Source organism: Stegodyphus dumicola, chromosome X1, assembly GCF_044657685.1.
Source record: "Stegodyphus dumicola isolate Sdum_Otavi_A_Nest chromosome X1, ASM4465768v1".
NCBI classification, from domain to species: domain Eukaryota; kingdom Metazoa; phylum Arthropoda; class Arachnida; order Araneae; family Eresidae; genus Stegodyphus; species Stegodyphus dumicola.
In genome coordinates this window covers 34,662,812-34,677,297 of record NC_140780.1, presented here as the reverse complement: position 1 = coordinate 34,677,297, position 14,486 = coordinate 34,662,812, and the positions used below count along the sequence as shown (strand labels likewise).

The following is a 14,486-nucleotide window of genomic DNA, read 5'->3' as shown; positions in this document are numbered from 1 at the left end:
ATCTAGATAAACTATTGAGGAACATTATAATTTATCTAGATAAACTATTGAGGAACATTATAATTTATCTAGATAAACTATTGTGGAACATTATAATTTATTTAGATAAACTATTGAGGAACATTATAATTTATCTAGATAAACTATTGAGGAACATTATAATTTATCTAGATAAACTATTGAGGAACATTATAATTTATTTAGATAAACTATTGAGGAACATTATAATTTATTTAGATAAACTATTGAGGAACATTATAATTTATTTAGATAAACTATTGAGGAACATTATAAGCTGATTACCAACAGTTCTGAGGTTAATGAACTATTTCTCTGTTTTTTGCTTATAAATTCATTAAACCATGACTGTATAATTTGCAATTAATTTTATTGAATTATTCTTAGCTAATAATTTTCATATTATATGATGTAAATGTTAATTAAGAAAGACATTCTGTACAAATAGCGTGTGTTTAGTTATCTTTTACAGTTTAAGCAAATATATTTTTCAAAAGTGCACAGTAAGAGACATTCTTTGATGAAGGTGCAAAAAACTAGTATCACTTTTGGAAACTTTTTGCAGAATGGGAATTATTGATAAGCATTAATGAAATGAGAAAGTCATTTTGCTTTCGACTATAAAAATGCTATCCACTGACCTGTGCATTCCAGTATTTATTCTTTTTAGCTTGTGTTATCCCTCTGTGACGAAAAATGGCACTACGGCTATTTGGTTGCGGATCACTTTCGTCAGTATTGGGAGTTGCTGTTGGTTGCACTGCTTGCTGTTCTTTCCCACTATCTTGTGGGCCACTTTCTGTATTGTTATGCTTGCCTAAACATTTTTTATAGAATGGTACATTACCTAAATTCAACTGCATGAAATACATCCGAAATAAAAAAGCATTAATGCAAGTTGTCATTACTTACTGTTTTCATTCCTAAGACTTTCGAGTTCTTTTACTTCATCATAGGCCTAAAAATAAAAAGAAAACAAGAATTGTTGAAATAATTAGCACATAAACGCAGCCTTTTTTTTTTGTCTAGATAGTAAGCTAACAAAATTAATAATATCTTTATTTATGAACTTAAGCTTATTTTATATTGTAACTGTGTCAGGACTATGTGTCCTATGCGTACTCTTGGCAAACATATTGGTGACAGTATCAAGGTCCTAATCTCGAACAGTGAGCTGAACGCAGCTTTGTTTTTGTGAGTGCTAGAAGAACTACAACGTAAGAAGGGTGTAAAATACCCTTTTATTTAAATCACTATTTACAGCAACTCCCAGCTCGGGAGTGATAACAAAAAAAATAATGACCGCGCTTGTGTCTAAACTGAACAATCAAACAATTTAAAGTAAAGCTTCAGTAGACATTTAAATAGTCGCTGTTCATAGAGCTTAAACGCGAGATTGGCCTATCTCTGGTGCGTAGCAAGCCTTAGCTAAGTACTAGTAAGTTAAATCACTTCAATAAGTATTAGAGTAATAGCGCTAAGGCGTAAGAATTTAAATACTAACTAGTCTGGCGAACGTCCACCGAGCCGAAGTGGTCTGAGACTAAAAACTCTCTCACACTTGAGAAGTTTCTCACTAACCTTTACTCGTAAATACAAAAACTTGGCTCCAAAACAAATTAGCATAAAGCTGAACCGCGCGCTCATTCTGAAGGGAAAAGTTGAAATAAGAGTTTACAGGAAAGGGTAACTTAAAATAAAAAGAAATTTGGTTAGTTTAAATTAAAACCTTACAACTGCACCTACTGCTGTAAAATATATTTAATGTAGAACTGTATATAGTATTTACATGGATAAATTAGTACCTTATTTTCAGTTCAAAACCTTTTTTGCCTCATTTTACATATGCCAGGATGTCATTCCTTTCTCCTGTTTTTTAAGACATTTCGATTCCAAGTTGCATATCAGATAATATACAAAAAGTGAATTATTTTATTTTAGCACACGATTAAAGTTGTATTTGAAATTTACTTCGATTAAAGAAAATAATGAAAAATTTGAGTTGGGTTATGGTAATGGTAAAATCTTAATTTTTTTCTCGTTTCCTCTCCCTTTGTGATTTCTCTATGAAATATTTTTCATTGCTAGCTCATGTCTATAAAGTGAGGGTAACAAGCAATGATGGGATTCAATTATTTTGCTCCGATTCGGTAGAACCGCTTTATAAGTATTTTTAGTTTAGTAAATCGGGTGTTAAAATTGAGTTGTAATAATAATTTAAGTAACTTATAGCTACTTAATATCTAGTTTCCTCTCTTACTTGGGCAGCGAACTCATTCTTAAAATATTTGTATTCATTGATTGATTACAAGTTCAAAGAAACGTGGGTTCCATGAACCGTTCATTAAGATTTGTTATGGAACATATTAAGTCATGATTAATTAAATTTTAACCTATATGCTTCAGACCAGCCACTTTTACACAGCTTCTGTTACACCTGAGATCTGAAGATGAGTTATTAATTTCTAACTTGACGAATTGCTTAGTAAATTTCATTTGATTTGATTTTTATCCTTTTATTGAATTCAACATCATACACTTCAAAATAATATTAATTAGCATTAACATGTGATCGGTATTTGGATTTGATTCTTAAAATTAATATTAGAAGACAGCGATTAGTATTTACAGAAGTATACCATTGGGTATTAGTTTTATGATAAATGCCTCACGAAAATTCCATTTATTTAAAACTTGGCTTAAATTTTCTTTAATGGCTCAGGACTTTTCAAATTTCTTTTGCTTATCGTCACTCTAATTTGTGCAAGAGCATCGCATTTAATTAAGCTAACAAAGACATGTTTTTAAATCAATGCACATTAATGGAGTTACTGGAAAAATAATTTCCGTTAAATTGCTTGTTGCAATATTTAACGGAAAAATAATTTCCGTTAAATATTGTTAAAATTGCTTTTGCTGTCCCTTCCACATGTCATAATATTTTTGCGATAATTTTAGTGAATCCCATAATCCTGATTTCGAACTACAAAGTTACTCCACTTTTCGCTATATCTACCAAACCTGAATTCGTTTATTAAAAAAACATAACATACTCTTTTTCACTTTCAGTTGACATCAAATCTGTATCGGAAGGAGTTTTTTCTTTTTTTAATTCCTTCAAAAGCTGAAATATCCGTACATCTATCTATCTAGAAACACAATGCCTACCTTAAACAGTGCTGGATAAGGGGTAGTCTGTATGGCCAGTCGCCCGAGGTTCTAGACTGGATAGGCAGGCAAAAGTCACAAAAACTTAATTGAACTGAATTACTTCCCCGAAGTTAGTAGCATATTGAAGGACGGCAGAGATACTTCTAACTTCAGGCACTAGAATGTTTTATCCCAGCATTAATAGAACATATATTATCAACAAAATATTGTACATAAGCTTGTCATAAACTAATATGTAGCTGTAAAACTAATCTTTCTTGAAAATGGCTTCAAATTTTCGTTGTCTTTATCAAAGATTTGATTCAAGGTTGTTACATGGAATTATCAAAAAGCTGTTTTAGAAATTTATATAAATTCTCTATCAACGAACATTATAAGTTAAAGCTGGTTGGAATTTTTTTAATATTGGCATGCTTAAAAATATTTATATAAATTCGATGTATAAGTAACATCTGTAAGGTGTAATAATAAATTGCTATCTTAAAATATCTTATTTTCAGCTGCTATGCACAGCAATGTAATCGCTATCGCTTTTCGGTACCAGCACATTTGAAGTATTTTGCCATTAATGTACATACTACATAGAATCTTAGTCTCTCGCAATAATTAAGACTTTTAACTTTTTTTCCTGTAATTACTCAATCATAATTTGTGCAATAAATACTTTTTGAGAAGAACATAGCAAGTACTTTATTTAAGAACAATTTTAGGGGAAGAGAAAATTTTTAGGATATCATATTACGTCAAAGTTACCTAACCTAAAAAAATGCATTTAAAAATCCAAGTTAGTTTTCGTTTGACTTAAGAACACTTAAAAAGGAGTTACACTGACTTAAACACTAGACTTTATTCATTAACGAGCTTCAAAGTTGAACTATTTAAGGTTACATTCATGCAAGTGATGTATAAAATGCGTCAAAATTCTTTTTAATCCGTAATTCACAGAAACATATAACATTATTATAAAAAATGTGGAAGCACGTACACAGAATAATCTATTAAAAACAAAATAGTTCAAACAAGCTGAATCAACACAGAGAATCCTAAAGCGAATTTTTTTTCGTCTGAAATATTACAACGAAGTCATAAGAAGGCTTTAAATAACTCTTTTTATTAACTTGTAAGCTATTTATTTATTTTAAATAACCAGGTATTTTATGTTATGCATTTTTATTGTCACTTCGCCCTTTCCGTTTTTCTGCCAGAATACAAATTTTAGCTCGCGCATATTTAAATGATGTAGATAGTATATAAAGGAAGATTTTAGATTACCTAAGATAGAGTGTGTTCCGCCTGCTGAAGGCCACGTTACAAGTTGATATTCTACGATTGCATTGCTGTCTATAGCGTTACTTTAATCTTGCAAATAGCGCTGTCAAGCCAGTTTAAATTCGAGCCAAATTGCGCACTGAATATTTCTACGTAGCATTTAACTAACTTAATACTTAGATTTTATTTGAATTTGAATTACATTTAATTAAGCTAACAAAATTTGCTTTCCAGTTTACGCCATAAATTCTAGCTGGATTTTTAAGAACCAGGTGTGGATTCTGTTCAGCTATTTGAGTTCTTAATAAAATGGTCTTTTATACCCTTGTTATATTTTTTGTGTGCTTAATTAGACATAGCGATAATTTGCATAGTTCTGCTTAGAGTCTTGACTTAGTGCATGTTACGAAAGAGACTGAGACTTTACAAACTCTTGAAATGAAGAGAAAGCACAGTTTGTGAGTACAAAAAAAAACTCGACCACTGAGGGAATTTAAATAACAAAATTCAAATTTAAAGTATTGTAGTCGGAGGCTTCATAAATTGGCATACTTGAACTGACTCAAAACTTTAATGGCGCATATTAACATCGTCTAGCAAAATGTTTCAAATCAGAATATAAACAGCAGAGCTGTCTGGTAGAAAATAAACTGTGAGTGCCGTTGCCAAAAGTTCTGTATCTAAACCATTCAAAACCCTAGCCTTAAACACACTTCAAACTGACTTGCATCCTGGTGAGCGCTACGAAAAGGAGAAATTGTAGTAAAGGTTTAAATCACGTTAAGTGGTTCATAAACACAAAATTCCTTGCTAATGGAATAAGATGGAATAACTATTTCTAAATTTAGGCACATATAGCAACTATTTTTCCGAAACCAAATAACTCAGCAAACCCGGAGATGCAATGAGATCATGAGCCACAAGACAATTATTACCTTCAGCTTATTGTCCTAACCGTTCTTAATTTTTGAATCTTTAATCGGGAAGTTTAGAGCTACCTCTCCTAAATTAAAATAAACTTTATATTTGTTAAAAATACTTAGAAGCTTAAGGAAAGATTTAAATGATTAAGCACAGTATGTTACAAAATGAGGAATTCTGTACGACTCTTCTTTGCTAAAAAGCTATCAGTTTAAAAACTAAGAAAAAATTATTCTTACCTCTTGATCTGCATCATTTCCTACAATAGAAAAGAAAAACATAACTAGCATTATATGGTAACGTTATAAATAAACATGCACATTTACTCCTATTCACGTATTTTTGAAATTATAAATGCATATAATCCTTAGAAATATCATTTTTAATCTCTTTTTGTGGTTATTCATTTCTGCAGCAATGTTATTTACATACAGAAATAATAAGTTAATAAAAAACTGAAATTAATAAGAATCTAAGAAAAGCAGTTACTGAAAAATTACAAAGTATCAGCTTTAGAATTAATTTTATTTTTTAATAAAATGATTGCGTCAGGACATAAAATTCATTTAAGTAGCAGTTACAAAACTAAGCATAAATGTATCGTTTGTGTAGATGTGCAAATAATTAGAATTTTAAAGCAAAAAAGCATTTTATTAAGTGATAATGATAAAAAAGAAGATAGCATTTTAGTAAGACGTAAATTCCCTTCCAGGTTGCTATACAAATGGATATTTTGCTACAAATTTCCTTACCGGTGAGCTAATTCAATAGAATTCGGAGAAGACTACAACTGAATTCCTACCACGTCTCAGACATTTTATATTAATGATACTTCTGGAGCTATAGATACACGGATAGCTATGAGGGAGTATTAAATCCTTGACAGACATTATCCTAGGATCTTACTTAGGTAAACCGAGACTAACAGAGTATACAACAGTGGAATTTGGATTCACTCGTTTGAGCTTTAGATGAGTTCTTCGTGTCCTCCGCGCAGCGAAATGAACTCCCCCGGCAAATTCAACTCTCTTCTCGCGAACGCCTGAACATAGTCAGTACATCTTGACAACATAGTCAGTACAGAACATAGTCAGTACGCCTGAACATAGTCAGTACATAGTCAGTACATAGGACGCCTGAACATAGTCAGTACATACTCAGAAGTCAAACAACAACCGCGGTTTTGCAGCTGAAGATGATGGTTCGGTAAAACCATCGAAACTAGTCCTGTGAAAATTTTGTAGGTATAACGCTGATTTTTGTTGTTTGACTTCTGAGTATTTATTCGGCGTGTTATTGTGTCTTAATTATAGTCAGTACATCTTGACAACATAGTCAGTACAGAATATCGTCGACGTCTATTGGGAATCATTTAGAAAGCCTCGAGAGCTAGAGAATATAGATCGTTAGAGCTAGAATGAGTGAGTGACGGGAGAACGCGGGCACCATCTCTCTACCATATGGTTAATTGGCCTCGTCTACCTATATCTTCATAAAAAATATACATATATATATATATATATATATATATATATATATGCATATATGCATATAGTGAAATATATAGGTGAAATAGTTGTTTTCCAAGTCATATTTTCAGAGTTATTCAAAAGTCCTGATATAATAAACGGTTTAAAATTTCTTTAATGCAGAGGAAGTGTACTTTATATTACACTTATTATGAAGTGGGACACAAGTCTGTTCCAAGTGCGGATAGTTTATTTTTATGGCTTGGGTGACCTTTTCAACTAAATACCGCTGTTTGATTAATGTATGCTTGCTTATTTGTTGTTGAAATTTTTATATGTAGACTATCGATTAACGAGCAGCTTGTCAAGTTTTAGCCTGTATTTCCTTTTTCTCCGCAGCTTCAGATTTCTGTGTTTGTGATTCTAAATCGTGCAAAATAAAGAGAGGATGGACCATGCCCCGAGATGTATCTTACTAACTGCGGGTTATTAATATTTCGGTGTGTGTCTAAATATGCAGTCTGGTAATATGTTCTTCGGTCTTTGTATCACTAAATCACAAAGGTGTCAGTTGCTTTCTTGAGCTGTGATACAGCTATAAGATCTCAGTGATCTGCCGTTATTCCCGTTGCAGCATCTTCTACAAGACGAACTTCTATCTCATTACCATGACTGCCAGCATGTGCCAATTTACTCTAGTGTGATATTGTGATTTTTAAATTTTTCTTAGGTCGTTTTATATGGCTGCAAAGATTGGTGAAGGCTGTTGCAGTAATTAAATTCTCTAAGATGCAACAAGATACGTATATATGTGTGTATATGAATAATTAAACGCAGTTTGTTTTAAAATATTTTGTACAAAAGAATATTTTAAAATTATTTTATTCTTAAATTAAAAAAATAATTTAATAATTTTTATTTTGTGAATTTTTAATTTTTATTTTATTTGATAAATATTTTTACTAGCTACAATAGTTCTTTACACACGCATTTTTAAAGAGAATAATCATTCTGCATTTGCGCTAGATTTTCCAGTGAAAGGTATGATTCCAAAAGTAAATTTTGCGCAACATTTTAAAATGGGTTATTAAAATTGCACATATATGTATACACATAGTATTTCTGCATGTATATATTGTATGTGTATGTGTAATAGTGTAAAATGTCCAAATATATGTGAATGGTTTTGGGGGGAAAGGGGGCTAGATAAGTTATTTACTCGTATCTCTCAATATACAGATGCAATAATTCATTGTACTTTATTAAATCTGATCTAACTGAATAATATTCCAATCAAACCAGCTATCTATGGAAAATCAGCAAATTTTTTTCTTCCATATATGGGTAAAAAATAACAATATATATATTTATTATTTTAATCTTCAGAGAATTAATCGAATCATATCAGAAGTTTCATTTGGACAATGTGCATCTTCATCAACTGAATGCAGTACAATTGTTCTAAGAAACTCCATACTAAAAATAACATATTACTCACATTAAAATAAAGCAATACATATAAAAATGTTATAACGTTAGATTGCAAAAATTTTCCAACACTTTTTTGAAAGTGTTGGAATGGTGCAAGCAGTTTCTATAAAGAAGCCGATGTAGAGCACTCTATAAATTTTAATGATAATAATATAAAAAAAATTTAATATTTTCAATTCAGTTAATCTGAGTTTTATTACTTCCACCATCAGTAATATAGTATAATATTATTACTTGTAGTTTGCTATTCAGAGGAAGTCTGAAATTTAATGTCTTTTACTCTGATTGAACTCAACTATTCTTCAACTGATATAAGCTATATTGTTTTTCACACGAGTAATATATTATAGCATTATTATACGGTACACCATTCAACGGCTAGTCAAAGGAAGTATGAAATTTAAGGCAAAATTCCTCAGTTTCTTAATTTACTACTGCATAATTTTAGACTGCCTTTAAAAGATATTTATTTAAATGATTCCTAATCCGGGAATGATCTGGATAAAGGGAAAAATAATTTCTAGTGTCTTTTACGATAAGTATAAAGTCAAAATACATACTTTAAGTGAGATAGGTAAAATAACTTTCTCTTTATTCTGACATTGATTGCTTATTTATAATAATTTATGGTTAGGCGGGTTGAAGCGAACTATTGGAAATAATATTGACCGTAAAATCACAAGATTGCATCTCTAACATACTCAAGTACTCTCATTATTGCATTACAAGTGAAACCCTGTAAGGTTTACCTTAATTTCTCTGACAGTTAATTTTTAGTTTTTTTCCTGTCCTTTCTGAATTTCAGCTAACAACTTCCGGCCAGAACGTATTTTCAGAATCCCGGTCAAATGCAAATGAGGAGAAGTATTTAACTTTGAACTTTGAAGTTCTATTCACTTCGTGAAAGAGCCAGATATTCTGAGCAGCGCGCGAGCGCCTTTTTAGGCTTTTAGGCTACTCTCTCTTAAGATATTATTACTCTCGGCCGTACTTTAGGCCCTTGATAGCTTCGCCGTTAGTTAGCGTTAAAGACCCAACTCTGTTAGAATCTTGATATCTTCGGCTGTATCTTTTTATTTAAGTTTAGTTAAGTTTTAATTCCTAGTATTCCTGAGTTTAAGCCCAAGTGGAGGCTTTATCGCAAACTCCAAGAAAGGAGTCGTTCTGTTAAATTATTGTGAATAATAAATCGTATTCAACCCTTCGTAAGTTTACTTTTCTATCATTTTGAACTAAGCGATTATTTGCTTATCCAGTTCTCAACGTTCCAGACGCATTGCAGTTATATCTAGGTTTGGAATGTTACAACCTGAGCATTATGTAAAGGACAAATTAATTATATCCAAGATAATCATTCAGTAAACAAACAATTCTTAGAAGAAAATATATGATTATGCAAAATTTTATTTCGTATCAAAGTACACTTACATAGCCAGTACGTTTGAAGTGTTCCAAAAATTAGGACAGTTCTAAGTAAATTCTTTAATTTGCTTACCTTCATTTTTCTGTAGTGAACTTTTTTAATGTAACCATCATTTAATGGCATACTCTACCAAAACTGCATTTCAGGCTTTCTTCGCAAACCTTTTGAAATGTGCTAAAGTCTTTGCCAGTCGCAATGGTAATTTACGAAACCCCCTATATTATGCGTAAAAAACTGTCTATTAATATTGAATTCTAAGGGATAGTTAGTTGAGCACCTCAGTAGTTATCCAAGCATGATAGCACTGTTGTGTTAGTTATTTTTAAGAATGGAACTTCTAACACCAGAACTTTGGAAGAACGGAAGAACACTACACCACAGGCACGCAAATTTCTTTGTTTTGGTTTATTCTCTTATTTAACGAATAACCTGTTTTTTCATTTAATTTTTTGTTAAAATCTATGTACCACTTGTAAATGTTTTGCATCTATGCCTGTCTCTCAATCTAATTTAGAGACAAAGAACAATTTCTGACTTGGGATACGATATATTATTAGCTTTCAACGTTGCATATCCTGAAATATCATCAGCTTTGGAAGTATCATATACGGTTTTTTAGTTCAAGAAATAATAACGAATTCCGACGTATTCTCTGGATTTAATACGGTAAGATTTCTTATTACACAGGGTGGAGCAAAACTTTCTGCACATCAAGAACTAACGATTTTCTTTTTTATTGTACTTGATAAATTATTACCTTAGCCTACGTATGGAAACTTCAGGCCCACCTGGTATATTACTTTTTACAGTGGACAATGGATGCAGCCAAATATGTAATTGTGCATCTAAATTTATAAGAAATAGCTATCGTTGTCCTTTCCGTTATTAAGCTGTTGGAGAAGCCGCCTGTTGGATCGTTGGGCAAGGAAGACATGGATGTTTATGAACGTATAGTGTATTTGCGACTTAAAATCCACCGAGATGAATGCCTTCTCGAAAGGTTGATGGTAGAGGAAGAGCGGGAAAGAATTTTTGTATTCCGTTTCTCGAACATTTTCAATCAAAATCTGAACTGAGTCAGGTAAAAGTCGGGTTGTCCTTTACAAGGAGCCCAAGTGCTTGAGAAACGATAGATGATGCACTCTTTCTTTTAGATGTGATGATTTATGGACTAACCTTATTCAGATCAAGGAAATAATGACAACAGGTAACTTTCTTATTCATTAAGTTTTGATTTATGATTCAGTAGCTTCGTGCAGCTTTAATGAAATTTTATTTCATTTATATTCAGTAGAATCACTGTTCTATTACCTGAATTCATTTCTGAAGACTTTCTCTTAGCCAGATGTAAATCCCATAGGGCTGTTGAATAAGTGTAAGAAATTCATGCTAAATTTATTTAGTTTTTCCCCCACCCAAAAAAAAACTATCATAAGTTTCTCAGAATATGTTACATTCTGGTACCTAAAACTTTTTTTTAGTTAATTGGATTATTAAATGTTAAGTTAGCCTCATATTCTCAATATTATATGATAAATAAAGAGGGTTTTTAAAATTAGTAATGTTAAGATCATAGTTCTAATAACTAAAAGAAAATTAATTAAAAATAGCCCCTTTTAACGGTTTATCATTAATTGATTTAAAACTTTTCGAAAGCATTTACATTAAATTGCTTCATTTTACTTACAAAGAGAATATTCGTCTGTTTTGCTTTGCAGTTGAATGAAAGGAAGCTAACCATTGCGTATTCTTATGAAAACCATATGTTTTCATAAGAAGGCGCAGTTTTCATTTACGTAAACATTTCGTTAAAACATACATCGATTTTTAAAATTTCAATCAGTGAAGGATTTGGAAAGTGATTACGTAAAGTTTCTTTCATTGAGTACTGCAAATCGCACGAAGGCTATCAGCCTAAGGAAAGAGATGCTTTTATGCAGATCGTTTTTTTAAAGGCTCGTACTTACATTACACATGAGGAAAGACACAAAATCTGACCATGCATCGAACCCGTTTGCCGATATTCGATATTCGTCAAATTACAAGTTACGTAAAGTAAAAGACGAATTAGAGTCTAGGGATTACAAAGGAAAGAGAATGCTTCACTCATTCTTTGTTTAACATTGTCTCAACATTTTGCTTTCTTTTACAAAATCATACGGGCCATTTTTATGAATTACATATATTTGATAATTGGGAAAGTCAAGTCTCATTAACAATTTTAATTTTTGGTGTAGTAGCTATTAAAGAAAAGTGTATGGGATTTCTCATAAAAGACTTTAAATTATTTTATGATATGCTTAGGTTTAGAATTATTTTTCTTTGAGTCTTATTAGAAAACATTTTGCAATTTTATTTTAACATTCCACTCATTACGTTATCGCAAAGATCATAGACTATCATGATACTTACATTTATTATATAGTGATGAAACTATTAAATGATACGGCAAATTTAAAATACATAAAACTAACGTATATGATACAGAAATTATGTAAATGTAATATATAGTGTAAATAAAGTATAATAAGCATTAGAAAAACAAGGCATTGAGATTAAAATGATTAGACCGAAATAGCAGGTTAATCAAACTTAAATGTTTTGCTAGATATAATTTATAAAGTCATAAAAATTACTTTCATGAACTTCCTTCTGTTAGGAAGCTTATTTTGCTTTTCAGATATCTAAATTATATTGATATATAAGAAAATAAGTATTTTTGCGTATATTTTATTAGAACAATATGCTTGATAAATGTGGAATTCTGAAACTTTCAAATAAACTTACTTGTAGGATCTTGAGACGTCAGATACTGTTGGAAACTCGTGCATATGATTAACACCGACAGAAACCAATACTTCATGATTTATTCTGAAAATAAATGAAATATTTATTTCCTTTCAACTTAGCAATAAATTTTTTAATCTTAATTTATCTTGTCGTGAAACATATCAAGTGCTAAAAATCAATTAATGTACATTCTGAATTTATAAACTGAATTTATAAAGTAAATGATAATTTATTCTGAATATTTTTATGAAGTATATGCCATTTTCATGCATATAAAATTCAGTATTACGTCACATATTGCACAATGCGTACAAAAGCTTCTAGAGCCATCTCTTACGTATAGGAAAGTAACTACGCAGTAGAACAGTACTGCATTGCAGCTGTTCTATAAATTACACTACAGTTTGCATTAAATTAGTCAAAAAGTGATAAGACATGACTCTGTAGCAAACATACCTGCCTGAAAGCGCGTTCAATATGGTAAATGTTCACTACCTTTCTCGAGTCTTCTGTAAAAGATGTCTTCGAACGATAGAGAAGTGCCGCACAGTGAAGCCACACAAAAGTGTCACTTTCAGTGACGTAAAAGAAGGAGAGGAGTCCACAATTCTGCGCATTGGTTTATAGCGCATCACTGAAAATCAATTCCATGGACCAGATTTATCAGGACAGAATTCTTCCCATCCTCCGCTTGTAATTATGTTGGATAACATCATTAAATACATGTATATGAAATGATCTTCGTTACAGCCCTTTCTGTTGATATTAGCTCTTAAAATCTCAAGATGTATGACAATTGCTTTTAAGCCTCAATCCATAAAAGTAGATATTTATAAAAGTTATAGGTAGACCAGTGATATATATATATATATACATAAATCAATGCCGATTGTGCTATTCCGAATATATATTTTATTACGTTTGTTAAACATATATATATATATGTGTGTGTGTGTGTGTGTGTTTTATTTTAATGAGTTTTGATGAATTAATTCGTTATGAATTATTTCATTATTGAATTACTATTGTGAATTATTTCGTTATGAATTATTTCATTATTTCGTTGATATATTTTAATTTGTTGCTGTGGACATTTTCTTCCATATATTTAAAAAAAATCATGATAATAATCATCTATCTCACACAGACAACATTAGCTAAGCATGATATAGTTATACACAGTAGTAAAATCTGTTTTTGATCTTTTTATTAAAATATTTTGAACAAGAAGAAACTATCAGTTCAGACTGTATGCATATGGTAAAGCGAAAACTTAGTGTAGGTTTTAAAAATTTTAGGGGACTTCCATTACTTTCGCCAAATAAAAATGCCATTCTTTAAGGAAATATACAAAGTAGATATCTTTAAAAAAAATTTTAAACGTTAAATACTTGTTCCGTTTATTTGTAGTTACATTTAATCACGTCAAGGAAGTTATCATTTTCAATGATATCTACTAATACTTTCAACTAGTAAAGCAGACAGCATAGTTAAAATAAAGCGCAAATTCTTATCATATTAGTGTTATTAATACATAATAGTAATCATAATTAATAATTATAAATAGTAATAATAATTGACTTGCGATAAAAAGTCACTTATTCATTAATGCATTGTTTACGAAAGTTTTATTGCCAGAATTAGGGTAATTATATAACTATTCTAATTCTCTCAATAAAATTTTTCTTAATTCAATAATACCTTAATTCAGTAAAGTACCCCAAATTTTCAGTTTTACTCTCTTTGAGGTTACCGCAATCAACTATGATGACAGAATCTGAAAATATTAAATATTTGATATAAAGCATTAGGTTAGGTTTTTAATTAAGAATTCTGAACTATCATACATATGATTATTCATAATTCTTAATGATCTTAAGAAACTCTATGAAACACCTGACCTTGTGAGTTACATCAGATATTTATAATTGCAA

General features: G+C 30.7%; 1 protein-coding gene across 2 annotated transcripts in view; it reads right to left on the bottom strand.

Moving 5' to 3' along the window:
- Positions 1-13,158, bottom strand: part of LOC118189709 (uncharacterized) — a 50,841-nt gene extending 37,683 nt beyond the window's left edge. The window contains exons 1-5 of one of the 2 annotated variants that reach the window (XM_035360367.2): positions 13,009-13,158; positions 12,550-12,633; positions 5,619-5,638; positions 931-976; positions 660-835 (exon numbers count right to left, since the gene is read on the bottom strand). In XM_035360367.2, coding sequence (XP_035216258.1) covers positions 660-835; positions 931-976; positions 5,619-5,638; positions 12,550-12,625 — 318 coding nt within the window. In that variant the 5' untranslated portion in view covers positions 12,626-12,633; positions 13,009-13,158. The remainder of the gene's footprint in view (positions 1-659; positions 836-930; positions 977-5,618; positions 5,639-12,549; positions 12,634-13,008) is intronic. The other variant, XM_035360368.2, reaches the window with a different exon arrangement.
- Between the last annotated feature and the right edge of the window lie 1,328 nt (positions 13,159-14,486).